The sequence below is a fragment of the Hippocampus guttulatus genome, chromosome 5 (assembly GCF_054856545.1).
Source record: "Hippocampus guttulatus isolate MCC_2025c chromosome 5, RoL_Hgut_1.0, whole genome shotgun sequence".
NCBI lineage: Eukaryota > Metazoa > Chordata > Actinopteri > Syngnathiformes > Syngnathidae > Hippocampus > Hippocampus guttulatus.
In genome coordinates this window covers 13,126,991-13,151,321 of record NC_141265.1, presented here as the reverse complement: position 1 = coordinate 13,151,321, position 24,331 = coordinate 13,126,991, and the positions used below count along the sequence as shown (strand labels likewise).

Sequence of the window (24,331 nt, the reverse complement as noted above, 5' to 3'; positions counted from 1 at the left end):
AAAACAGGAATGCCTTTTTTTGTGTGTCTGCCGCAAAGACCCGCACTGATCCCAACAGGCCAGAACATTTTGGACGCCTGATCTGAGGAAGGAGAATGTGAATTAGAGCAGAACCATAGCACAGAGACATAGACTGATCGGAGCCTAAAATTGTCAATTGTGGATGTAGCAATATATCTATGGCACTCTCATTTGACTGTAAATCCCAATTAGGAAGGCTGTGTTGAGGTCTTTTAAATGTGGGCCATTGTTTCAATGCAGGCAATTTAAGCACATCAAAACATGTGCAATTGCAAAAAAAAGGTCAAACGAGGGACTTAATTAGCAACATGAGGATGGGCAAAGGTCACAATATGTAAAAGATTTGGCTGACAGACAACATAATAAATTCAAGATTTTGGTCTCCACTCTAAAACAATGTGAGCATGTCCACTGAATGTGTGAATCCAGGCCACGCTGAAAAATGGATGCTCCTTCGTCTAACATCTTTCTTATGACTAGACATCCCGACATGTTTGAGCCGCCAAGACATAGCCACTAACAGCCTCCGGTGACTAAAATGTATCCTGCTGGGTCATAGTGGGGATTTTCTTCAGAGTTGATCTAGTTACTGGATCTTGGGCCGGAGCATCAGCAGCAAGTAGTGTTACAATGCCAGTGCACTGATCAACCGGTGATTAATAATTAATTTAAAAAGAGTGGTTTTCCATCAGGTAATTTTGCCCAAATTTATGTCCAAGTAAAATTACAATTCAATGATGAACATAGAAGGCATGAAAGACATTACAGAAATATTTACGAGCAGAGAATGAGATAATGGACAGTAATGGGGAAAGTATAATTTATTTACTGCTTCTGAGTAACCTCATCAACCTCATCCTGAGAGTTCTCCTGCATTGGACTGCAGCTCACTAGTTGCATGGGGGGCATAAATCTATTGCAAAAGACATAAAGCATCAATAGAGCAGATAGTGTGTGAATTATTCTGGGAAATATGAAGTGAATGAGGTACCAGAAAATGAGACAGGCTGTGGAACAGAAGGCAAGACAAAGCGCCAGCTGTAAGGACGACCTTGAAAGACGGTGTACATGGAATATTAGAATTGTGTGGTAAGACAGTGTGGGCTTCACAAAGTGTTTCCAGTTGTCTCCTATTCTCTTTCTTTCATTGGCATTTTTACATGCTTGGGGTTAGGGTTTAGAACAAAAGGGATGAGATGAGAGATGAGCCAAATTCTTCTGCAGAGAAATGGGGATACATGTTTTCATGTGAAAACAAAGTCCTTGAATTCTCTTACCCATGTAACGTTGATCCGACGCGATTCATTTGCTCATTCATTTCTTGATATGAATTCAAACACACGGCATTCCTTTTGCACAAATGGAATGGCCACCAGCGTCAATTTGTTTGTGTGATCCATGTATCCTTTCGATAGCACTTGTCTTCAATAGCATCACGTTGAGTTAGAGCCTATAGCAGCTGACTTTTGGCAAGAGGCAGGCTAGATATACCCTGGGCTGGTTCCTAGTTGATCACTGGGCACCTACAGACACTTGAGTCTTCAATAAATGTAACATGTATGTTTTTTTCAAAGGCGGGAGGAAGTCGAAATAGGCTAGGGAGGACCCACCCGAGCAGAGGGAGAAGATACAAACTCTAAACAGGAAGGACGCACCAATGGTTAACCCACAATATTGCCCTTAATTTGTACAAATGTATAAATCAAGGAAATACACCACATCGAATTCCCAATCAATTCTGAGTGTATTCCAAAAGGCAGACTATCGTCATGAATGGCATGAAATATGTTGCAAATCTTGTCAGATTTCAGTTCAAGCAACACATACGCAGACTCACATTTAAAGCTATGTGAGTGTTTTGTTTATAAGTTTAACAGTGGTTAATTTTTTAATTAACTTATTAACTTATGTAAAAATAAAGATCAGAAATTTAGATGCAGCAAGACGGATCACCTTCACCCAACTCATCCATTCGTCCATTTTCATTAGCCATTGACCTCATTAGGATTGTCGGTGAGCAGCAGTCTAGCAAATTACATTATGCTTTTGCCTTGGGCTCCATTTTTTTGTGACCGTCAGAAATTCTGCACGGGATGTGGAGTTACTCTGCACGGAGGCATGTTAGACCTGATGTTGGTAATTTTGCAGTCAAACACAAGACGGCAGATTTGCAAGAGAGTGCTACGCCACTGTGGGAGTGGTCACATGGCAATCATGGCCAGTCAAAAGGCTCCTTTCATTCCCTAGAAATGCAGCATGAGTTGCGCAAAAGGGTCTCCACAGGGCAGAAGTACATCAAGCAAGCAGTTAAACTCCTTTTTTGAAGAAACTAGATTATATTCCAAACTGCTGCTTTACTCTATGAACTGTGAGCTGCCACCATCTAGTACGCCCATCTCAATTTTTTGCTCACAAGTCCATGCAAAAACTCCTGTATAAGGCTGGCAGCATTTCAGAATGGTTTATGTTCCAGCTCTCATAATCTTATTGTATCACGCATCATACCAATTAAAAAAATGAATGGCTACACTGCAACAACAACAATTCTATCCCACAAACCAAAAAACAACTATTAAGACTCTGCACTTTAATGATGATGTTGGTGCAAAGATCCGACTCATGGTAAAACAAGCAGCGTGTCTTTCAGTGTTACAAATAGGATGTGCTCTTTATTTGTGTAGCCTTGCGGTGACCTCAACGTGACAAAGCAAACAACATGAACAAACATTACAGCCTAAGAAATATACCACCCCTTTGATCTTCACGTTAATATTTGCGTGCACTATTGGGATCAAGAAAACTGAAAGGCGAAAAATATTTACCCTGAACACATCCGCTGAATGATTTCACAGGTACATATGTGTCCTTTTTAACTGTGAGTAATTAAATGACAAATAAAGAATAAGACTTTGAATGAATCAAATGGTTACTGATTTGCCATTTAGAGAAACATGATGCCAAGTTTCTATTCATAGTGGCACTGACTGATGGGGTTTTTTTCCCCAACGAAACTACAATTGAAAAGACATACAGTACGTGACTCATTGAAATACAGATGAAGGTCCCTATACGACCACGGCATAAAAATACTTCAACCTCAACAACCTTTCTGAAGACCGACAAAGGCCTTAAATTCTTGATATGCTCAAATGACGTGCAGTATTATTTCATGACATCCACTTGAGAGTAATGTACTTCTGAAATTATAGTCCCCGAGTTTAGTTTTGTTCTCCCATTTTAATATTCTAATTCCATATTACTGACATCAAAACTGCAAACTGGAGCACATACTCACATAGAGGGGCACTTTCCTTCTGCTCAGCTCCATTTTTGCTGCACCTGCTGGAAGAAAATGGCACTTAAATAGGCATTTGAGAACAAAAGATATTTGATAATGGTCACCTTATTTTGTTAGGTCTGCCTCTTCAGATCTTGAAGGGATTAGTAAACATTATCTGTTAGAGGCGGAGTTTTACTGTGACATGATTATATTTTCATGAAATTAAGTGGATTATCTTAAATATTTGACTTTTTATCCAAGTGTACATGCTGTTCCACGAGACCTAATTTGATAAACAGGCACAATCGTCACCTGCATTTTGTGTGTGTGTGTGTGTGTGTGTGTGTGTGTGTGTGTGTGTGCGTGTGTGTGTGTGTGTGTGCGTGTGTTTGTAGACATCTCCAATGGAAAAAAAAATATTGAATTTCAGTGATGCATGGTTAAGATCTGTTTTTAGTCCGACTGAGGAGCTTTGTTATCTCTGCAGAACTGAATTAGATTTCAATTTTTACAGCACTGCGAACAATACTATGTAAAGGCCAAAACTACATGGCAAGCTGTTTTTTTGGGGGGGGGGGGGGTTGCAGGTAAATGATTTAACTCTTGTCAGTGGGATCACTACTAGCATATTAACACTTTTTTGTAGAAGGAAGGACGGAGGGAGAGAGAGAGAGAGAGATAGAGAGAGAGAACACGAAACAGTTAGCATAAATAAAAGATAAAATAATAACAAAAATATATAAAGATTACTGATGTGTACTTACTTACCTTTGCAGGAGGGAGACCAAAATACCACACAAAAATACGACAGTCCTCTTCAAAGATACGAGTAAACCAGCCTTGGCTCCATTCCTTTTCTTTTTGTTAATAATTCACGTGTTCGTGCAAATAACTTCAAGTCTTCTCGCCGTGGCTGCTATTTAAAGGGGGAGTGACCGGTGACGACACCACAAACCCGCAACCTCCTTTTCTTTGAGCGATAATTGACACTTCCTCACTTGACAAACTAAAGTGATTGTTTGGGTAGCAGTGACCTCTAAAGCAAAAATCCAGTACTGCAGGTATCACGGAAATCCATTGCAGTGGAGGGGTAACAGTGGCTCTTTAGTTTACAAGTCGAGTGTATTTGTGATGTAACTGATATTGTATATGTTGGAATTGTTACGCTTATAGCTCTGTGAAATTTCATGATAAGGATGTAATATGTTGCTGTTATGCAAAAATGTATTCCATTTAGGTCGCACTTTTTTACCCTGTACAACTTCAGCATTTTTTTTGTATTTATTTTTTTACATCTTCCTTCACGCATTAGCCCTTTGAGGCACAGCGGTCACTACAGTGGACCGTTTATCATGTTAGCATTTTACAGGGTCCATGAAAGGGTTATGGACGTATCGGTCTGATGAAATTAAGTTGCGCTTTTATCCATCACTTCAAAAGCGTTCAGAACAGACCAATCAAATTTATACTCATGCCAAGTGGGAGTCAGCATAAACCTGAGACCATTTAATTAACGTGCCTCAGATTTAACCTAAATAAAGTCCAGCTGTTCTAGTAGGCTGTTCTAGGCATTTTTGTAGTCATATCTTACAGCACAAGTCATGGCTCACAAAGAGCTTCGAAAGCACCGGAGTGATCTCATTGTTCCAAGACATCAGTCAGAAGATGGGCATAAAAGAAATTCCAAATGGACCACGGAACAGAGGGACAACAAAATCCTGCTGTGTAGCCTTTTTATATCAACTCCATCTACAGAATGTGTGTGAAGTCATGTTACTTAACGTTGTATGGTAATCAGATAGTGAATAAGGAATTTTGTTTAGTTACAAATATTCAGGGAATCTGAATCATCAGTTTAAGTAGTAAGTATGTTAGATACCACCTTTTTCAGGCCGATATCAGTTTGATTACTGGTTTTCACTCTAAGGACTCATCGATAACTCCAATCGAATACTTTTAAGATATAATATAAAATTTGTGTCAAACATTCACAGAATAGCACCAACTACTGCCAAGGAGGTCTTAATTTCAGATTGATTTGTAACACTGGCTAGTATCGCGAGCCTCCACGAGAGCCGATACCTTAAAATAAGGCCAATATTGTCACGATACAGATACCTGGTGTCTGGTACTCACCCATAGCTAATAAGCAAGAGTGAATTATTAGGATTTTAGAAGTTAGCTCTATGTGCAGGTGATAAATGAGGGAGGTCCATGCCGAACGTCACTTTTCAAATACTGAACAGGTTCCAAGATTGTTTATTCATGCCTTCTTAATAAATGTTTCTCAATGGATACAATATGAAAACACCCTCCAGCCATTGAGAAATGCTCACTCATACATTCACAATTGAAGTATAATTAAAAGACTTAACAAAAAAAATATTTAAAACACCTTTTTTTTTATAATGAGAATCCTCATTCAGGAAAACACATTTTATTAAATGTCAGTGTGTTTGAAGGTCCTGAAACATGAACCAAACTGATATTATCTGATGGAGCCATGTGTTGCTCGTCACATGAGGCAAATTCAGGCTGATTGGATGTTTAATACAAGCTGTTAAGGGTTACATTCCATCCCAGGATACATTAGGTTGCCTGGAACTGAGGTTGTGAGGCACTCGTCTTTCCTTTGGCCAGGCCATTGGATCTGTCCACACCCAGGCACGGCACCTGCTTCCTCGGGAGATGGCAAGCAAACACAGTGTCCAGCATACCCAGCACTTCCACGAGGTCTTGCTGGTAGTTAACTTCTCTCTCCAGCAGATCCTGGAGACGCAAAAGCTGGCGGTCCACGATGGACGATTGGCCAATGACCGACCCATAAATATCCACGATCATCTCAGCTGCTATGACGAGGACAGGGGTGAACCTGGGGTCAACCAGGTTCCTGGAGAAGGTGAAGGAAAGGAAATCGTAAATGATTATTTACTTAAATTCAAGACAATTATACCGACTTACCATATTTTCACTTTTGCCCTCACGGGCTCCATTCTGAACACCCATTATAGTTGGCCAATGCAAGTATTATGTTTACATGCAGCAAAGTTAACATCCAGTGCGATAGACTCACCCTATTAAAAAGTTGAGCAACCGAGTGACTTCCTGTTCATTCCGTCCTGCGAGAGCATTTTTCAAAGTTCCTCTTCGATCCAAGTCCTTTATAAGAGCGACTGGAATTTCCGGCTTCTTTTGTCTCATCCCTGACTGCAATCCAAGCGGACATTTTATGAACTTATTATGTTTTTGCCTGAAATACAGACTAATGGTGAGCTAAAAGACATACCAGCATAGCTGCATCCAAAGCCTTGGAAACACTAAATTTCTTCAGATGTTTGTCATATTGTGCTAGATGCTGTTTCACAGGTTTACTGACAAGATAATCATCCTGGGGAAAAATAAAGACCAACTCACAAGAGGAAATCATGGCCTGGATGGCACTGAAATTACATTTCACAGCTTTACGAAGAATGGGAAGCAGCACCGCCGAGTTACGCCACAATTTGTGAATGGATTGTGGATGCTTGGGCTAATGTGTCTGCTTTCTACTGTCTTCGTTATTCATTGTTTTATTGTTCCTTGTTGTATGAAATATTTCTGCTCCATGTACAGCACTTGGTATACAGTGGTGGTTGTTTTAAAGTGCTTTGCAAATACAGTTGAATTGAGTTGTGGCCCATGTCGAGAGCAATTAAAACATTTTTTTCATGTTGTCCCTGCAGCTAACCCATATTTCAAACCATTTACTTGCTACTTCTGGAATTAAAAAATAATAATTACAAAACGGACAACAAAATCCCAATAATGCTTACCTGTTGAGGGATGTAGTTCTTCCCTTTGACAAACACACGATATGCCGGTCGTCGCCGATGTTGACCTGACATTTCAGTTGACCCCTCAGGGTTTTTCCTGTGTTTGATGCTCAGGATACCGTTGGTCATACCCACAGCAATAGTCTCATCATCTGGCTGTGAAGAAAAATAAAGAGCCAAAAATAGATTTGCGGTACTGGTGACAACTTGTACAGGTGTGACTTAAAGGTGAAGCGTTGTTTTAATTTCCTTACAGTCAAAGCCAAACTGAGAATGGAGGTAGCATAATCAAAGTTGTGCACCACTTTGTAGTTGGTCGTGTTGTACACCTTCACGTGCCTAAATAGACAAAAATATTAAATAAGAGCGCACCCAAAAAAGCACACTCATGACTGGCTTTTAGAGCATGAGTGTGTCAAGTGCAAATCATAGTTTATGTACCTGTCCAGGGACGATGACAGCATTCTTTGGCCACTGCTGCTCAGACACAGACAGGTGACAGTTTTGTGATGGTTCCTCAGTGACACCAGGGGCTGGCCGCCTTTCAGCAGATCCCACACTTTGACATATCGCCCCCCTGAAAAGTCCAGCAAATTACAGTACAGGCCTTGAGTGAGGCTTCTTAACACTACTGCTTTTGACACTACAACCATTACCGTATTTTCACAAACAAAAGTCACACTAAAAAGTCTTAAATATTCTGCAAAATGGCTGGGGCACCTAATAATAACATTTACTAAGACTGAGAGGCAGCGCCGGGCGAGTTATGCCACAATTTGTGCATGCATTGTGTGCATGGCCTAACGTGTCTGCTTGCACTGTTGTTCGAGTTTTCTCAAAAGCCGGCACCATTTCTGAGGAGCCGCACGACAACCGAGACTGACTCTGACAATGACCTGGCGTGTTTGATTGTGAACTTGTGCAAGCTGTTCGTTTTGGACACAGAAGATTAGGACTTTGAGGGATTTGAGTATGAGGATGGATCAAAAAATAGCGTGAGTACATTGTGAAATACTTCAATAAAGTACAACCGAACTCAGTTTTGCTCCTGTTGCCTTTTTAAAAACATAGGCTACGGTGCATGCATGCTATCGTATTTTTTAAGCTAGTTAATACAATACGTCTTGTGTATGTGTTAAATACAGAAATAGCACCCGTAACTATGCCTTTTAATACGGTGTGCTGTATGGTCTTGAAAATATGGTTCATACCTGCTGAGACAAGAAGTCCTTCAGAAGGGTACAGAAGCACACTTTCCACTGGCTGGCCATGATCCATAGTCATTACAGACTTATCAACTCTGGCATCAAACAGTTTAATTGAGTGGTCGTATGATCCTGAGGGGAAGAATAAAAAATTGTCACATTTTGCACTTGTAATCATGCTGTACTAGCTTTCACTTTATTATGATTTAACCACCCGTAATGAAGAGATCCCTGTTGAGTTTGCTCGTGACGCCACAGCGAATGTAATCTGTGTGTTCTTGGTAGGTGGTGAGCTCTGTCTCATTGGGGATGTCCCACACTCGGCAAGTGTAGTCGTCCGACCCAGTAACGATTTGGTACCGATCAGAGGTGAAGTCTGTCACGTGTACAGCCCTGAGTGGATTTAAATGGCAAGAGGATTAGACGTGCATCTGTATATAGTCATGACCAGGAGATACCAAGCTTGCGCATTTGTAAATGTTGTCAGAGAGTTAAGATCAACATTCAATTCAGTCAATGGGTCACTCAAGAATTCATTATTACACATCTCGAGCTCAAGCAATTTTAAATGATGAAAATATTAAGAAGAAGTGTATTTCCTACTTTGTATGTCCTTTGAATTTCCTGAGTGCCACCTTGCCACTGACGTCAAACAGCTGCACAACCGAATCCTCACATCCTGCCACGAGGAGCTGACCATCCGAACGGAACCTCCCACAGTATGCAGTATCCTTAAATCGTGTGAATGTCTTCACAGGCTCCTGGGAGAATGGGCCATAAATGTGGATCTAAAAGGGAGGGGAAAAATAAAACATGCAAATAAATGCTACATAGCATGGTATTATAAAATTATAAGTTAAGTGCATTCTGGAAAACACAAGCCATCATACTCGTGTAAATGCTGTCACAGCAAAGTTATGGGGGGCCACAGGAGAGACGTCGATATGCGTGACTGATCCAAATTCTTTTATCTGGACTGGAGCCTGTTGAAGGAAAAACAGAACTACAGTATCACAACTGAGAATCAATATGGGATATACGCATTGTATTATCATGTCTAATAACCAGACCTGGAGACACTCACCTTGTAGTTTTTCCAATACAGAGTGTCCTGTGTGACTTTCTCTCCAAGTTTAGGATAAACCGGAATTTTCGTTGGTTTAAATGAAGCCATTTCTGCGTGTGTGTAGTTCCTTTTAGTCACAAAGTACTCTGCCTGTTAAGGTATACAGTATTTGACATGGTGGGTGGGGGGTAATCAAATGTTAATCAGCAAGGACACAAAATATACTGTTGTAGTTTGTCCACGGACACATATATATTTTAAAACTGATATAAAACACCTGGCAGTTATATGAAAATTATAGTAAAACATTCTAACAAACTGGCTAACAAAGGTTTGTTGATATCTTCCTGCTCAGTAAGACATTTCACAACTTTTTCTGATGGCATGGCAGGACTGTACGATGCCACCACTTATGGCGAACAAAATGTGTTTAAATAAGGAAAACATTTCTAATATAAAATAAAATAGATAATAAAATAAATAATGATATAGTAAAATAATATAATAAATAACAAAATAGCTCTAAAATAGCAAGGTAACACAACTGTGATAACAAAACTACAAAACGTGAGTCAACATGCTCAGAGAAGCAGAGTTAAGTTCGCACACCAGCACGTTTACCTTCGCTCCGAAAAACCGCTTGGGCAGTTTTACCTTTGAAAGTCCGGTGGGTTTAAATACTCCTTAAATATAGATCTTTAAAATTACAGGATATGAAAGTCGTCTAAATAGATGAACAAAACATTAGGCTTCAAAAAATTTGATCACGTTGCCACAAGTTGCCACGGAGGCGGCCATCATCGTTACAATATTCACTTCCGTTTCACTTAGAAACAAACTTTATTGTTCATGCAATCTTACAAAAATGTATTTTGATAAAATACTGTTTTATATCACTTCATGATTTAAATTTTAATAACTTTGTGTACTTTATGATTTATCAAAAAGTACAATAATGTTCTCAAATTAATATATTTAGACAAAATCTTTCTCTATGGAGGTTTCCTGAATGCGTCACTTCCGACTTTGGACCCTTTCTCCTAGCTTATATCAGTTGTGTGAGGCGCGTGTTTACAAACTCCCAGGTCAGTTTAGAAAATTCCAAACGTTATCAAGTAATCCATCCTCTTATAATTTTATTCTGTGGTATGCTTAGAATTATTTACCCGATACCGTTTTTAAAAGAGTAATACAACCACCAGACATCTGCTAATGTCTACTTGAAGAGGCCTCACCGAGCCTATTAGCTTGGGTGGCTATTAGCTTTCTTACACGCAAGACTGATAAGTAGCACTACATTTAGCATAGCCCGAAACATGGTAGGCTTAATAATATTGCCCATTGACAACCAATAGTGTAAGGTCAAAATAAATAGCTAAATGCATGTGAGATGATCGTGGTGGACTTGGTCAAAACTTTAGTCTTCTTCTATTTTTAAAGCGTGCGGCAGCTAAACCCACAAAAGTGTGATTTGGGAGCTTGTCATGGTTGACAATTCACTGTAATTGCAAAGCTTATTTACCTAAAAAGTCGGTATTTGAACGAGATGTAATGATTTTAGTTTAGGTTTTAGAGTTGTCTCAAAAGGTAACCTGTAGTTCTGAGTGATTTTCATCAAAAACGTGATGCAAATAACCAGCTTGTGTGTAGATTCATTGTACTTCCTTAAATCTTTGCTGATTTAAACATCTTTTTTTCTGATCATAGATGAAGGAGGCCATAATGAACCAGGAGAAGCTTGCCAAACTGCAGGCGCAGGTCCGCATAGGTGGCAAGGTAAGATGGTACATGCCAGACCAGTTTTAATTCATGTAGAGCACTTCTGCCAACTGACATACTTGTTGCTTTTTATAGGGTACGGCTCGCAGAAAGAAGAAGGTGTTGCACCGAACTGCGACAACAGATGACAAGAAGCTGCAGTTCTCCCTCAAGAAGCTGGGAGTCAACAATATCTCTGGTATTGAGGAGGTATGAATGACAGGATCAGGCTTGGAAACGTTTCCCTCATGAAATACAATACAATGGCTGTATAAAAAAATGTGGAAGTAGAGCCACACCAATGTTGTTGTTTTTTTTCTTTTTTGGCCGATGCCGATTTTTGGTAGATAAAAATACAGATTACTGATTAATCCGCTGAAGAATCAATAAAATTATAATGCATAAAATATATTTTTCCCGTATGCATTTCAGTGGGTGTCTATTATACGCAGATTTTCGCTATTTCCTGGCCGGCATCACTATTCACAAGCAGGAGGGACTGCTTGTGAATAGTGAGGGTCAGTGCAATATGGGCGAAGAAGTAAAAGGTTCACTTCAAATGCTTCATCTGTGCCCCCCTGAACTCATGTACGACTGACCACGTGAACTGCATTGACTGTTTATGGAAATGCAACATCGTACATGCTCAACTTGTGTTGGGTCTGACAGCAGCATAATGAGGAAAAGTGCTGTAGATAAATGGATTACTGAACTATGCTATCAGGAGGCAAAAATGCATGATGAAGGCAAGGTCCCCTTCCTTTCGGACCACTTAAAAAATGTTCTACTGTCTCCAAAGGTGAATATGTTCACAAACCAGGGCACAGTTATCCACTTCAACAACCCAAAGGTGCAGGCATCCCTTGCGGCCAACACCTTCACCATCACGGGCCACACCGAAAACAAACAGCTCACGGAGATGCTCCCGGGAATTCTAAACCAGCTGGGAGCGGATAGTCTCACCAGTCTAAGGCGATTGGCGGAGACGCTGCCCAAGCCAAGTATGACAGACATTTTCAACTCTTTGGTTTTGCTTTTTTGAGTCCACACTCAGCAATGTCTGTGTTCTTCGTAGACGGGGAGAGCGAAGCACCCACGTTCGCTGCCGAAGAAGAGGATGATGAAGTTCCTGGTGAGCAATGGCACATCCGCAACTCACAAAAAGTTTGGAATAGTTGGTGTCTGTTTACAATTTCAGGATGAAATCATTATGACCTAAGAGATTTACATGTGAACTTATCTGACCTTTTCAAAACCTTTGAATGCATATGACCAACTTTTCAGTGTTTCAGCGCTGCCCAACTTGCTGTTCTCTAACAAGCAGCTGAATAACAACTTTCACGACAGGTTTTTGGTTCATGACGTACTGACTGGCAACATGTAGCACCGCTTTCCACACTCTCACTCACCCCGTTGCGAGAAATGCATTTATTTAGTCCATGGTAAGCTGTGACTTTGTCGAGCAATATAACACGACACTTTAGTGTGTCCTTGCGGAAACACTATTAGGGGACGTCAAGGAGAGCATTTAAGCTTTTTTTTTTTTTTTTAAATACGCAAGCTTCGGGGTGCGGTTATGTTCCTTATTTAAAATTAACAGTGTTCTGCTTCTTAAACTTGAATCATATTTTGAGTATTATAAGAATCTGTGTTCATGATTACTATTTATCCAGTGTGTATCAATGTTCTTATGTCATCCCTCCCTTAAGAGCACATAAACACAAATAAAACGTTAAACAGATGGACATTCAAACATTTTGAGAAGGCCAAATTAAGCGCACCTTCATCTGTAGTGTTTATTTTAGATTCGTTCTGAAGTTTCACCCAGAAGTCGAATAGCCCTCACTTTGTGTGAGTAGTGGACAACCATCCGAGACCTTCCTAACCGCTCTCTCATATTTCAGATCTTGTGGAGAACTTCGACGAGGCTTCAAAGAATGAGGCCAACTAACATACCGACAAGCACAAACTCTGAACTCACCGCGGCAAGTTGATTTGAGATCAAATGAGTAAAAGGGATCCTCCCTGTCTTCTACTACACAGCTCTCTGTCATTCTGCAGTAAAGTATTTAATTCAGCTGTTCTTTGTCTTTCTTAATGCTGCCACTCCTTTGCGATGCCAACATACTTAACATGTTCTAGTGGAACTAATCATATAATAAAGATGACATTTAAACAAAAAGATTTCATCATTTTATACATGCAGCAGTATGTTAAAATCAAACTTAGCGGGGGACGTTTAAGACGGTGGTGGCTTGTGACAGTGACGGATAAGAAAAACTATTTTTTTGGCACTCGTCATTTAATCAGATACAAAGTGGAAGTTGAGTTTCGCAGAAGGAAAAAAAATGTCTTGACCTTCACTATCTGAAGCTGAAGATCACAAAACCACAGAAAGGAAAATATGAACAAACCGAAACTTGCATATTTACTAAGTAAAGGACAGTACTATCACACATTGTCATATCTATTCCCGAATATGTAGCAACAACAACCTAGTCATTTACCTCCCATGGATTTGCGAGAATAAGCTTCAGTTTACAGTGACCTGCAGTACAGAAAATGACTGGATACAATATTTTAAACATTACCCCCACCATGGCATAAAAAATACTAACTCCAGAGATTTATGTTCATGTCAATCAGGTTTAGGGTCTAACAGAATCCACGTTGCATAATCAGGATACAAAAACCTTATCTTTTCTGTTAGCTGTTGAAAAAAAAATATGGGCCAAGAAACCTCTTCCAGCCTTAGCAGAGCAACAGCCAACAAGTCACATTGTCACATTATATAGCTCAATGGGCCACCATGGACTGTATCTGCAATCTTGTCGGCAAACTGGCTGATCATTAGTGCCATTTGGACTACGACAGCCCACTGGATGTGTTAGGCTTCCCAAAAGCGACTCCGTTTCAAAGCGACATTAAGGGAATTAAATAAATATTCATTGTAAATAATCAAGGTGTTCCAGGATCTTGGGGAAAAAAAAAAGTCTGAAAAGGTACTGAATCCATAAGCCTAAAAATGTCTTAATTTGCTTTAAAGGGTTTTAATTAAAACAATAAAAAGGATTTTGATTGTAGATCGTGTGAAATCTGAAAATAAATGACAATTCTTTTTGTAAAAAAAGTTCACCGAATGACAAGTGGTCATAATCACACAATCAGCATAACGGCACCAACAAAACTGATGAGGACACTTAAGAGCAGATGGCAAGTCATTTATGAAGGCGCAACTTTGGACAGGATGGGGCATTGGAAAATACTGCAAAGGCGGCCTTCATTTTTAAATTAAATTTAAAAGTCAATCCGAATTTGCTTTAAGAAATACGACCCTTAAATAACATTTAGGGTTCCTATTTCTTACTTATGCATGCAAACAGCGGGCTATCTTGCACTCGAGCACCTTCTGAAGTGTTTTACCTCGCATCACATATCATCCAATGCTTTATTATGAAAACAACATATTAAAAAGATGTGCTTGTCACTGAGAATAAAAAATGGTTGTCATCCCAGGCAATCATCATCACCATATCAAAATGAGTTAGCTAATAGCATATACAGTGAACTGGTGAACTCGCTAGCTATCGGTAGCATGGCGAACAAGTGATTAGCACATCTGTCTCACACTTCTGAAGTTTTGGATTTGAAATTCCAGTAAACCATGCCTATTAAACAGTCATACAGAAAACCAAACAAATATTTATTGTACCAATATTTTATTTATTTTGTCTTTAATATCATATTTCATGTTGGAGTAATCCAGATATTTCTTTGATATTGTGGTACTTGGATTACACTAGACACATTTTGTTTTAGCAAGGAAGCGGTAACTGTATAGGAATAGATAATTTAAGTAACCCTCCCAACCCTGATATTAACATAGTCAGTGAATGAAAATAAAAACGATGATACATAGAAGCAGCCCTGCGGGAAATGTAAGTTGCTATTTACAACACGAAACCACTTTTTGTACACGCACGTCAGGAAGCTGTTATGTGTATGAGGAAGTCTTACGTTGTCATTTGCCAACAGTTTGTTCTTGCCCATTGAATGAGTAATAAGCATGGGAATTCCTGTTTTGGACATCCCTCCGCCATCTTTTCCCATAGAGTTACATAAATGACATTGCATTACACGGAAACCCTTTTATGTGAAATTTAGCTAAAATTCTTTTTTTCCCCACAAATATTTACTAATTTGTCAGTCCACGCGACTGTGTTATTTTTTTTACATTATATTATATAATATTATATTACATTATATTATATTATATTATATCACTGCCATTTTAGGTTAGTATTCAAGAGTTTTTATTTTAAACAGTTGTCATAATGCTGAATTGCATTCTACTCTTCTCACATTACAGATTCCAACACTTCAAACAGTCTTTTTTTTAAATCGAAAGCTGTATATCAATCAAGGGTAACCCCCATTTCTTACTCACACGAGCCCTTTACTATCGTGTTTTTTTTTTTATCTGATTCGAAATCACCCCGCTTCTTTTTCCTTCGTCATACTTATTGTAGAAGTACACTCTCAACCGACTGCTTCTTTGGTTTACTATGTCCTTCAGTTTCTATCTTCACTCCCACACAAGGCTGCAAAAATGGTGCTGATGCTTGCTTTTGTGCATTAGTATAAAAAAGAGTCTTGAGAACACTTGGTGCATATGGTCTTCAGCAACCACTGAACATTTGCTCTACATCAATTTTCAGTATTGTTTCACCAGAATGGTAAGTGAGGCACATTAGATGCTTGTTAATAATGACTCTTTTGGATTGTTGGAGTCAATGATAATCTCAGAAGTAAATGGCCAATTTGTTATGTTCTCTTCAATGGCTAATATTTTTCCTCTGATCCCTCAAGAGATCAATTTGCATTTTCGGGCTCCTGCTCGTCAGCCTGGGGGGAGCAATGGGAGCAAATAGACTCAAATACTTCCCAGAAAGATGTATGTTCTCACATTTTATGCATGATTATCATTTCTTTGTCACTGTAGTGTTTTTGATTGTCTTTTGTCCATGCAGTCACGGTGGCTACATTGCACGACTTAGTCACATTGTCGTGCGATGTAGCATCCAAAGGTGATGAAGTCACATGGAAGTTTAGAGGTGAGGAAATCGATGAAGATTACCAGGACGACATGAAGAAGATTGGTCCCAATCTACTGCTCCAGAATGTAGGCAGGCCCATGCTCGGAGAGTACACTTGCTGGAGCAGAGGGAAGAGCATGTCCACTTATCTCCTGCTGAAGGCTGAGGAGGAGAAGGAACTCGGTGAGAAGACTCTTGCTTTATGCAGGCCAAAAATTCACTGATATTCTGTAATTGGTTTTATGTATTAATTTTTAAAATTGTGTATCTTACAGATTCTTTCCTCACCTGTCGTGCCAATTCTTACAACTGCACTTTTAGCTGCACATGGAACTACACTAAATACGAACTTGTACGCGTTGGACTGGGGCCACATTGGTAAACAAACATCATTTGGACTCTTTGCTAAAGCAGAGTAAACACATATTGATTCTTAAAGGGATATGAAACTCATTTAGCCATTTTCAGCAGCAAAACGTCAATATTTTGTCTATAATAAACAGCAAATAGTACAATAGGGGAGCCATAGCTGCCATCGACTGGAAGCCAGAGCCCGAGTTTTTACTTTCCTACTAATTTACCATACTAATTAAAGTTAAACAAGTGACAACAGGTTGAAAGAAAATGCAGGATCTAGATAAAGTTTTGTCGCTGTCGACTTAGTCATTTGAACATCATTAACTCATTCAGTACCAGCCAATTCTGGACCAAGTCTGAAAAGACGTTTAAAAACGTCTTTGGGAGTGAATGAGTTAAATGCAAAGTGTACAAACTTCTGTCAAAAGTGTATTTTTTTCCAGAAAATGGGGTCCACACACAGTGAAAGCGTCATCTTAATAACGTGTCTGATCTTAGCGATAGATCAGTTTCACACAATGTGTTCTGCATTTTTCTTCTGACATTTTCTCCACAGCCACGAAGGAGGCGACTTGTGCAGCTGGGTCAGCAGCACCATTGACAAACAAGATGGCAGACTCCACTTTGATCTGCGCCACTCGCTTTCACCTTACTCAGAGGAGAGCACCATGCTGGAACTCACAGCCGAAGCCATCGAAAACTACTCTTTCCTCAGGAGGATCAAAAAATTTTATCTTCGCGATATCAGTGAGTCATTGCAACTGATGAAAGGGCACAACTAAGATAAAATAAGATAAGAAAACCTTCATTCGTCTCACAATGGAGAAATTCCCAATTCACAGTAACAAAAAACATGAAAGGGAGAAGTACAAGAACAAAAAGTATACATTTCAGTTTTATTTTATTTTTTTGTACAAATTCTGTTTTATCATCAGGGATGCGATTTACATATCAGATGCAGAGTGTATGTGAATCAATCGTATTGTCCTAGCAACATTATCATTATTAGGATTCATAGTGTAAAATATTTCAGCATTTGCATCTTATTCCAAGAAATCATACACTGCTTTTTGATGTGCACAAGTGACAATGATGTGAAAATTGGACAAGCAGTTTTGAGAAACTCAATTCTGATCTGAGAAATGTACCAGAGCAACTGAGAAAAACTGTAGGATCAGTAGCTAGTTTGCTAGCTAGCTAGCGAGATAGATAAACATGAAGATGCAGTACCAATGTGGGTGCATGAAAAAAATGCTTGTCACTTGTATTGTGCCCAGTTCAACCAGACAGTCCTCAAATTGTCAAATGTCAAGAATTGGAACACAACTTAAGCGTGACCGTTCGACCTCCATGCAGCTGGTCCAGCCCTGACAGCTTCTTCCCCCTGGAACACCAAGTGGAATATAGGCTCAAAAATGATGGACAGGTGCAATGCGGGCAACGGCCCCTCAAACAATTTTTTTTTTTTTTCCCGGGACCTTTTCTCTAATCTTCGTCTTTGCGTTCTCCTCCTTGATATCAGGTCAAATGCTCCAAACCCTCCCAGCTACCCAAAAAGATCAGCAGCCTGAGGGCCCGCTCCCGGGACCTGCTGGTCCAGTCGGCCTGGAGCCGGTGGTCTGAATGGACAAATGTAAAGTGCTGTCTGCTGTCTTCTTCCACCTGTCACATGTCAGAAACGCAGTGAAATGTATACCGCTGTGAAACATCATGATCTAACACTGACACTGCCGCCAAAACTATCTATGTATTTATTTATTTAAAACCAGCCACCAATTACTGAGTAGCTAGTGCTGCTATTATTTGTAGCTAGTGCATCAGCCCCTCAAATAAATGTTTTGCTCTCTTTTACTCTTTCTTTTGTCTGTATTCATTTTGGTCAATATACACAGTCACTTACTAATTTTCTGCATTTTTTCTTTTCTTTTTTTTTTTTGGAGTTGTGAGCCAAAATTTCAGTTTCAGATACAATGTTGTGAAAAATGGGGTGATTATGATTAGGACAAAAGAGCCACATTCACATGCACTTTCAGTCATTTACTAAACAGGACAAATTGTCAAGGTGACAAATCCAAAATGAGAACATTCACTCGGAGCTGCTGTCAGCCACAACTCGTGCCAAGACACTCATGCGCAGCTCCTGATGTCATATTTATTTCTTCAAACTGTCAGTTTTTGTGTTTTATGTTTATTTTATCAACTCATTGCAGGTCCAACGAGGAAAAATGAAGCTTTGTAAACCCAAGACGACAGTCATATATTGCTATCCATAGAGGCATTCTATGTGTAGACGTTTGCCAGTGAAGAAGAATTAGAGCCCAGCAGCATTGGAAAAAAAATGGAACATTGTAAAAATATCACTTCCTTTGAAATTATTTGAAAATATATTGTTAACTATGCATCACTAGATACATCACTGAACCATCAATAAAATTCTTGAGGCATGTGTTCTGTATTGCCAAGTTCTTGGCTAGCTTGGAAAGATTGAGACGATCTTGTGAAAAACACTCCAAATTGTCGGTAGGTGTGATTGTTCAGCGCAGGATGGTTGTTTATGTCCGATGCGATTGGCTGGCAACCAGTTCGGGGTGTACATCGCCTTCTGCCCAAAATCAGCTGGGATGGGCTTCAGCACGTCCACGACTCTTGTGAGAATAAACGGATTAAAACAATGAATGGATGGATAATAATTAACAATAGATACTATTTACATGTATGACAATAGATACTATTTACATGTATGAAGTCAAACTGTCACCACAAAGTTCCATCTCATAAGAGTTATTAGTATGTGTACTCAATGATCCATAAAATGAAACATCTATGAAAACAAATCCATCACCACTGACTAGGAGCTGTCCTTTTTGTTTGGATTTATACACAAGTCTTCCTTTCTACAAAGTCATTTTGCTAGTCGTCTTTTTTTTTCTTAGCCTTAAAACACACACATGAAACAGAAACATGAAAAATGAAAAGCACGACCGACTCAGGCGTGATAATAATGCAATAAGAACTTCACTCTGAAGTTTTATGTTAAGGTGAATAGGTAAATCCGCCGGTGCCGAATCGCGAGTATGCTGGAGTCCTCTCAATTTTATTCAGCTATTGTTTCAGTAAACAATAGAATGAGCGAAAAAATGAGAAAATGGCACGTAAAGAGAGCCCCGTTCATTCAGAAAATAATGACAATACTCATTAAAAACTAACTAAATCATACCTGTCAACTCATATGGTTTAGCCATAGTTCATACGGATTTTGTGGTGAATCTTACGTATATGGCCGTATCGCACAAATCATACGGATTCTGAACATTTCCGGGTTTTTTAAAAAGTAACGCAGGAATACAACTCTGAACACAGTAATGCCACTAAGTAGAACGATGATTAGACATTAACCAGACATTGTATTATGGAGATCTACAATAAATACCATTGAAAATTTCGTGGGGTTTTTTTCTGCCATTATTTTGACATATAAAATGCTTTGGTATGTTATAAGGATTTTTTGCTCTTTATAAGGATTTTTTTGGTAGTTTATACAGGTTGGCGCTCCGAAAAGTTGACAGGTATGCTAAATAAATAAAACAGTGACATCCTCGTGCGTCGTAAAAGAGCTCGCGTTCCTTCTTTCATCACACCTTGGAAGTTAAATCGATTCTGAAACGGAAAGAAAGACATGGCAGTGAAGGCGAAATGAAACTGTCGGCACTGTAAATGTTTGTGCGTTACCTGGCCCTGCGTCTGGGGCACACCCGCTTCCACACGAGCCTCCAAACGGCTCCTCTCAGGGCGGGGCTGCCCCAAATGTACAGAGCCGGGGTGACCAGCGCGTCGAGGCGCGCCATGATGGCGAACAGGTTGGTGGCCTCGTTGCGGAAGCGCAGCCCGGTCCGGGTGAGTTGCCTGACGATGATGTTGACGAACGAGGGGCACCACAGGGCCAGGAAGCAGATAACGACGAAAACGATGATGCGCAGCGACTCTCTCTTGTTGTCCCGCTCGGCGCTGGGCGGCTCTCGGGCCAGGTGGTTGCGGGCGATCACATACAGCTTGACGGTCATCAGAACCTTGACCAGTGGTGGCAAATACAAATAAATGTTACTCTTTCTAACTCTTTTTTTTTACTTAAAACGTCGTTTTGTTAACATAAAATTGGAGCCGAGCCATAACATTAGGTACACCAGTTTCCAATAGGGTCAACATCGCAATAAAGTGCCTTGTTGTCGTCTTCAAAACTGCTCAGTCATCGCGAAAATGTAGCGCAATAATGAAAGGTACTAGTAGAAGTCATCAAACTTTCGCATACGTGCCAATATAATGATAATTCTCTTAGGATGTGTTTCCTTTATTTTATACATTTTTATTGGATGTTTGTTATGAAAATGAATAAAATGACAAAGACCAAAATTGAAAAAAAAATTTTTCGAAATACGGAATAAAATAAAATGCGTTTATTTTTATTTTATATTTTTCTGTTTATGAAAGAAATTTAAAACAATATTTTTTTCATGTCCTTTATTTTCATCTCAGGCAATTAATTTCATTCATGAGTTTAGGTATTATTGTTACAGCCGCTAGGAACAAGGAAGCTTGAACAGTTATTTGAGAGTTGTAGTTTAGGAGCTTAATTACACACTAGTTATTGTGACCTGTCTTTTTTAATACTGTACTGCATTTGACAAATGCTCTTTATTGAAAAAAGCTAAAATTAATAAAGCTGGATCTAATTTAAAAAAAAACAAAGACAAAGCACCCCCCAAAGAAAAACTAATAAAAACCAAGAAACCAGTCCTAAAAGCTCAATAAAACGAATTGAATTTAATAATTAAAAGTCAAAATGAAATGAAAACTAACTATAATGTAAACGTGTCTGTACTTCTTCTTTTGCCAAATCTGACCTTGACCAACACGATGATCTGCAGGGTCATGACCCCAAACGCATTGATCTGGGCCGCCTTGGAGATAGGCACCATGTTCTGCACGGTGAGGATGAAGTAGGTGTAGATCCAGCAGAAGGCGCACACGCCGATCACCAGCGAGCGGCTGATATAACGGTGGTAGAAGAACGGGTGGCACACGGCCAGGTAGCGGTCGAACTGGGCGAACAGGAAGGTCAGCACGTTGACACCAAGGAAGGAAGGCAGGATATAGAAAGTCCCGTTTCTGGATGGGTAACCCTCCTGGACGTCGAACAAGCCCAAATAGTAGACGGAGAAACCGGTCAACGTGTCGCTCACGCTGGTGTTGAGCATGAAGATGAAGCGATTCTGGACGCGCAGCGAGCGGCTGGACGCGATGCTCACGGCCACCGAGCCGGCCACCAGGACCGCACTGGTGGCGAACAGGATGTGGAAGATGAACACGAAGAAGTCACCCGTAGAGTCAAAATCGACCGACAGGCGGACGGTGCCGTTCAGGAGCATTATCACGCGCCCATCGTTGAGTATGGATGACGAGCCTCTCCAGCCCCTTTTAAAGGCACTATCCAGACCTCCGGGGGGCATGTGGAACAAACGGCATTTTTTTGTTGGTGTGTTTTTTGGGTGAAGTGAAGTGCAATTAATCACACGTGATAAGGCCTTGCCACTGAGTCTCAATGGAATCTACAATTGTGTCTCCAGTGTAACTGGTGCGTGTCGACTCCTCTTAACTTTGTTTACAATGCAAAACAGGGGTGTCAATCTAATTTTCGTCATTTACCTTAAAGAAGTGGTTCTCAAACTTTTTACACCAAGCACAATTCATAGCAGCATACTTCTCAATAACACCATCATCATGACCACCATTGAAATACAGTGCCGTAGTATGCTTAAGTAGGTATTCATCAACAAGTAGATTGAGCTTTATTTCTAAAATGTACATTCCGAATCAGACGCACAGCCCCCTCCAAAAGTAGTGGAATGGCAAGGTCAATTCCTGATGATGAACCTGTGTGTTTTGTATCATTAGCAGATCCTTTCATTTGCCATACTTTGGCCTTTCCGTCACTTTGGTAGAGGTTAATCTTGGTCTCACCAATCCATGATACTTTGTTCATCTCTTTACTTCTTTGCAAATTCCAATCAAAATTGCATTTTGTTTCTCTCGAAATCTTCGAATACTGCATTGTGACATCACTTGTGGCCTGTGGAGGTTGGGAGTAATGGACTGACTGTTTTCTTTGGGTGTTTCTTCACCGCTCTCACAATGTTTCTGTCATCAACTGCTGTTGATAGCCTTGGCCAATCTGTTTTTTGTCTGTTGCTCAGCACACCAGGAACTTTTTTTCTTTTTCATGACTTACTAAATTGTTGTATTAGCAATGCAGTAATTGTTGTATTAGCAATTCTCAATATTTCTGCAATAGCTCTGATCTATTTTCCCTCTTCTCTCAACATAAAAATGATTTGCTCTTCTCCCATGGACGGCTCTTGGGACTTCATGTTTGCTTAAAGGTAGTCTGTAGAATTTAGTGCTATCTAGTGGTGATCTAATACAATGCAACGACCTAAAAATGCATGCGCACTTGTTTCTGACAAGTGCTTCTGACACAATATTTCACAAGCCTTTGCGGGATGTCGTTTCCTAAACCAGAGGTTGGTGGTACGATCCCCGGCCATTGCGACCGTGTCGAAGTGTCCTTGAGCAAGATACCGAACCCCTCCCTAGTTCCTCCTGTGGCTGCGTCACCAGAAGGTGAATGAGGGAACAGTGTGAAGCGCTTTGAGTACCTGAGGTAGAAACCACACCATTTAGCTGCAACTTCAGTTTTCACCGGTGGAAACCAAAGCCAAAACAAGGACTATGTAATGTTTAAGCAGTCAATTTAAAAGAAAACACCAAAGCAACTACAAACACCCATCAGTCATGTTCCAATACTTTTACTGATTTGAAATATGGCTGGCTTCAAACAAAAGGTGATCTGCCCTGGATATAAATCCAGATCTGGATATAAATACCATGAAATAAAAGCTGGAATTCTGAACTTTTTTCTTATATTCATCTTTTGATCTGAAACCCAAATGTCTTCAGTATACAAAACAAATGAAGTGACCTTGCCGTTGCAATACTTTGAAAGGGGATTGGGTAGGGTGGCTGGACGGCTCAGTGGGTAGCACTGCAAACTTTGGACACAGATGATTGGGGATCTAAATCCAGTCAAGGTGAACGGTGGCATCCCTTTCGCCGTTTCCCAGCCACTGTTGTTAAGAGGTTGCATCTGGAAGGTCATCTGTTGTAAAAACTGCCCAAGCGCAGAAAAAAACACCCCATGCAAACCACGAGATGGCAGCAGTGAATCTCGATGAAAGAATTAACAAGGGACGTTTGGTATCAACCAAGTACAGTCCTCTTGAGAGGCCGAAGGAGAAACGTTGCAATAAAATACACATTTACCAGATTTCTGTGCAGGCAGTGTGGGTTCAATTCCACTTCGCGACCGTGTGAATTGGTGCCCTTTTTTGTGTCTGGTCCCATGACTGACTGAACGGTGACCGGTCCAGGATCGATGTAGCCTTCCACCCAAAAAAATGGGATTCAAATTAAAATCCACCCACCTTCACAACACACACACACAGACAACCACATGACTCAATTTGTCCGAAAATCGAATTGATTTATTCATGACAAATATCTTTCCTCAGTCTATGCCAGCAATGTATAGTGGCAGGTAGAACACTTAAATGATCTTTCATTACAAGGCAGAAGGTACACTAAATGTGTTGCTATGATGAATCCGAGAAAATCATGGCTTCCTG

At 40.0% G+C, this 24,331-nt stretch overlaps 5 protein-coding genes across 9 annotated transcripts in view; 2 read left to right on the top strand and 3 right to left on the bottom strand.

Annotated features, from left to right (window-relative positions):
• arhgef28a (Rho guanine nucleotide exchange factor (GEF) 28a) overlaps window positions 1–4,225 on the bottom strand; it is a 36,896-nt gene extending 32,671 nt beyond the window's left edge. For 3 of the 4 annotated variants that reach the window (XM_086111373.1, XM_086111374.1, XM_086111376.1), the window contains exons 1-2: window positions 4,070–4,225; window positions 3,317–3,363 (exon numbers count right to left, since the gene is read on the bottom strand). In XM_086111373.1, coding sequence (XP_085967499.1) covers window positions 3,317–3,349 — 33 coding nt within the window. In that variant the 5' untranslated portion in view covers window positions 3,350–3,363; window positions 4,070–4,225. The remainder of the gene's footprint in view (window positions 1–3,316; window positions 3,364–4,069) is intronic. The other variant, XM_086111375.1, reaches the window with a different exon arrangement.
• Window positions 4,226–5,544: 1,319 nt separating this feature from the next.
• Window positions 5,545–10,183, bottom strand: utp15 (UTP15 small subunit processome component). Of its 2 annotated transcripts, none has more exons than XM_086112461.1 (12): window positions 10,006–10,183; window positions 9,403–9,534; window positions 9,209–9,301; window positions 8,922–9,106; window positions 8,533–8,711; window positions 8,325–8,450; window positions 7,555–7,690; window positions 7,368–7,452; window positions 7,114–7,269; window positions 6,588–6,689; window positions 6,375–6,508; window positions 5,545–6,191 (listed from the first exon to the last, which is right to left on the bottom strand). In XM_086112461.1, the coding sequence occupies exons 2-12, from the start codon at window positions 9,490–9,492 to the stop codon at window positions 5,891–5,893; spliced, it is 1,587 nt and encodes a 528-aa protein (XP_085968587.1). In that variant the 5' UTR covers window positions 9,493–9,534; window positions 10,006–10,183; the 3' UTR covers window positions 5,545–5,890. The 2 variants fall into 2 exon arrangements, with proteins under 2 accessions (XP_085968587.1, XP_085968588.1); XM_086112462.1 differs by having other exon boundaries at window positions 10,039–10,183.
• Window positions 10,184–10,397: 214 nt separating this feature from the next.
• Window positions 10,398–13,219, top strand: LOC147205120 (transcription factor BTF3-like). Its single transcript, XM_086112231.1, has 6 exons — window positions 10,398–10,469; window positions 11,092–11,160; window positions 11,239–11,352; window positions 11,942–12,143; window positions 12,218–12,274; window positions 13,047–13,219. Exons 2-6 carry the CDS (start codon window positions 11,092–11,094, stop codon window positions 13,091–13,093), a joined length of 489 nt encoding a protein of 162 aa, XP_085968357.1. The 5' UTR covers window positions 10,398–10,469; the 3' UTR covers window positions 13,094–13,219.
• Window positions 13,220–16,044: 2,825 nt separating this feature from the next.
• il12b2 (interleukin 12B 2) lies at window positions 16,045–18,363 on the top strand. The gene is made up of 6 exons (XM_086111622.1): window positions 16,045–16,096; window positions 16,173–16,421; window positions 16,514–16,616; window positions 17,152–17,342; window positions 17,873–18,021; window positions 18,118–18,363. The coding sequence occupies exons 1-6, from the start codon at window positions 16,060–16,062 to the stop codon at window positions 18,280–18,282; spliced, it is 894 nt and encodes a 297-aa protein (XP_085967748.1). The 5' UTR covers window positions 16,045–16,059; the 3' UTR covers window positions 18,283–18,363.
• Window positions 18,364–20,320: 1,957 nt separating this feature from the next.
• Window positions 20,321–22,574, bottom strand: LOC147205118 (uncharacterized). The gene is made up of 2 exons (XM_086111888.1): window positions 21,494–22,574; window positions 20,321–20,662 (listed from the first exon to the last, which is right to left on the bottom strand). Exons 1-2 carry the CDS (start codon window positions 22,097–22,099, stop codon window positions 20,321–20,323), a joined length of 948 nt encoding a protein of 315 aa, XP_085968014.1. The 5' UTR covers window positions 22,100–22,574.
• Between the last annotated feature and the right edge of the window lie 1,757 nt (window positions 22,575–24,331).

Excerpts from the sequence above, each read along its gene's own strand:
- LOC147205120 (XM_086112231.1), top strand. The coding sequence starts at position 11,092 with ATGAAGGAGGCCATAATGAACCAGGAGAAGCTTGCCAAACTGCAGGCG. Across the intron at positions 11,161-11,238 it reads AGGTCCGCATAGGTGGCAAG|GGTACGGCTCGCAGAAAGAA; the intron begins GTAAGATGGTAC and ends TGCTTTTTATAG. Across the intron at positions 12,275-13,046 it reads AGAGGATGATGAAGTTCCTG|ATCTTGTGGAGAACTTCGAC; the intron begins GTGAGCAATGGC and ends CTCATATTTCAG.
- LOC147205118 (XM_086111888.1), bottom strand. The coding sequence starts at position 22,099 with ATGCCCCCCGGAGGTCTGGATAGTGCCTTTAAAAGGGGCTGGAGAGGC. Across the intron at positions 20,663-21,493 it reads AGATCATCGTGTTGGTCAAG|GTTCTGATGACCGTCAAGCT; the intron begins GTCAGATTTGGC and ends CCACTGGTCAAG.
- il12b2 (XM_086111622.1), top strand. The coding sequence starts at position 16,060 with ATGGGAGCAAATAGACTCAAATACTTCCCAGAAAGAT. Across the intron at positions 16,617-17,151 it reads GTTGGACTGGGGCCACATTG|CCACGAAGGAGGCGACTTGT; the intron begins GTAAACAAACAT and ends TTTTCTCCACAG. Across the intron at positions 18,022-18,117 it reads GGCTCAAAAATGATGGACAG|GTCAAATGCTCCAAACCCTC; the intron begins GTGCAATGCGGG and ends CCTTGATATCAG.
- utp15 (XM_086112461.1), bottom strand. The coding sequence starts at position 9,492 with ATGGCTTCATTTAAACCAACGAAAATTCCGGTTTATCCTAAACTTGGA. Across the intron at positions 8,451-8,532 it reads CAGGGATCTCTTCATTACGG|GATCATACGACCACTCAATT; the intron begins GTGGTTAAATCA and ends TCTTCCCCTCAG. Across the intron at positions 6,192-6,374 it reads TTGCTCAACTTTTTAATAGG|GAACCTGGTTGACCCCAGGT; the intron begins GTGAGTCTATCG and ends CACCTTCTCCAG.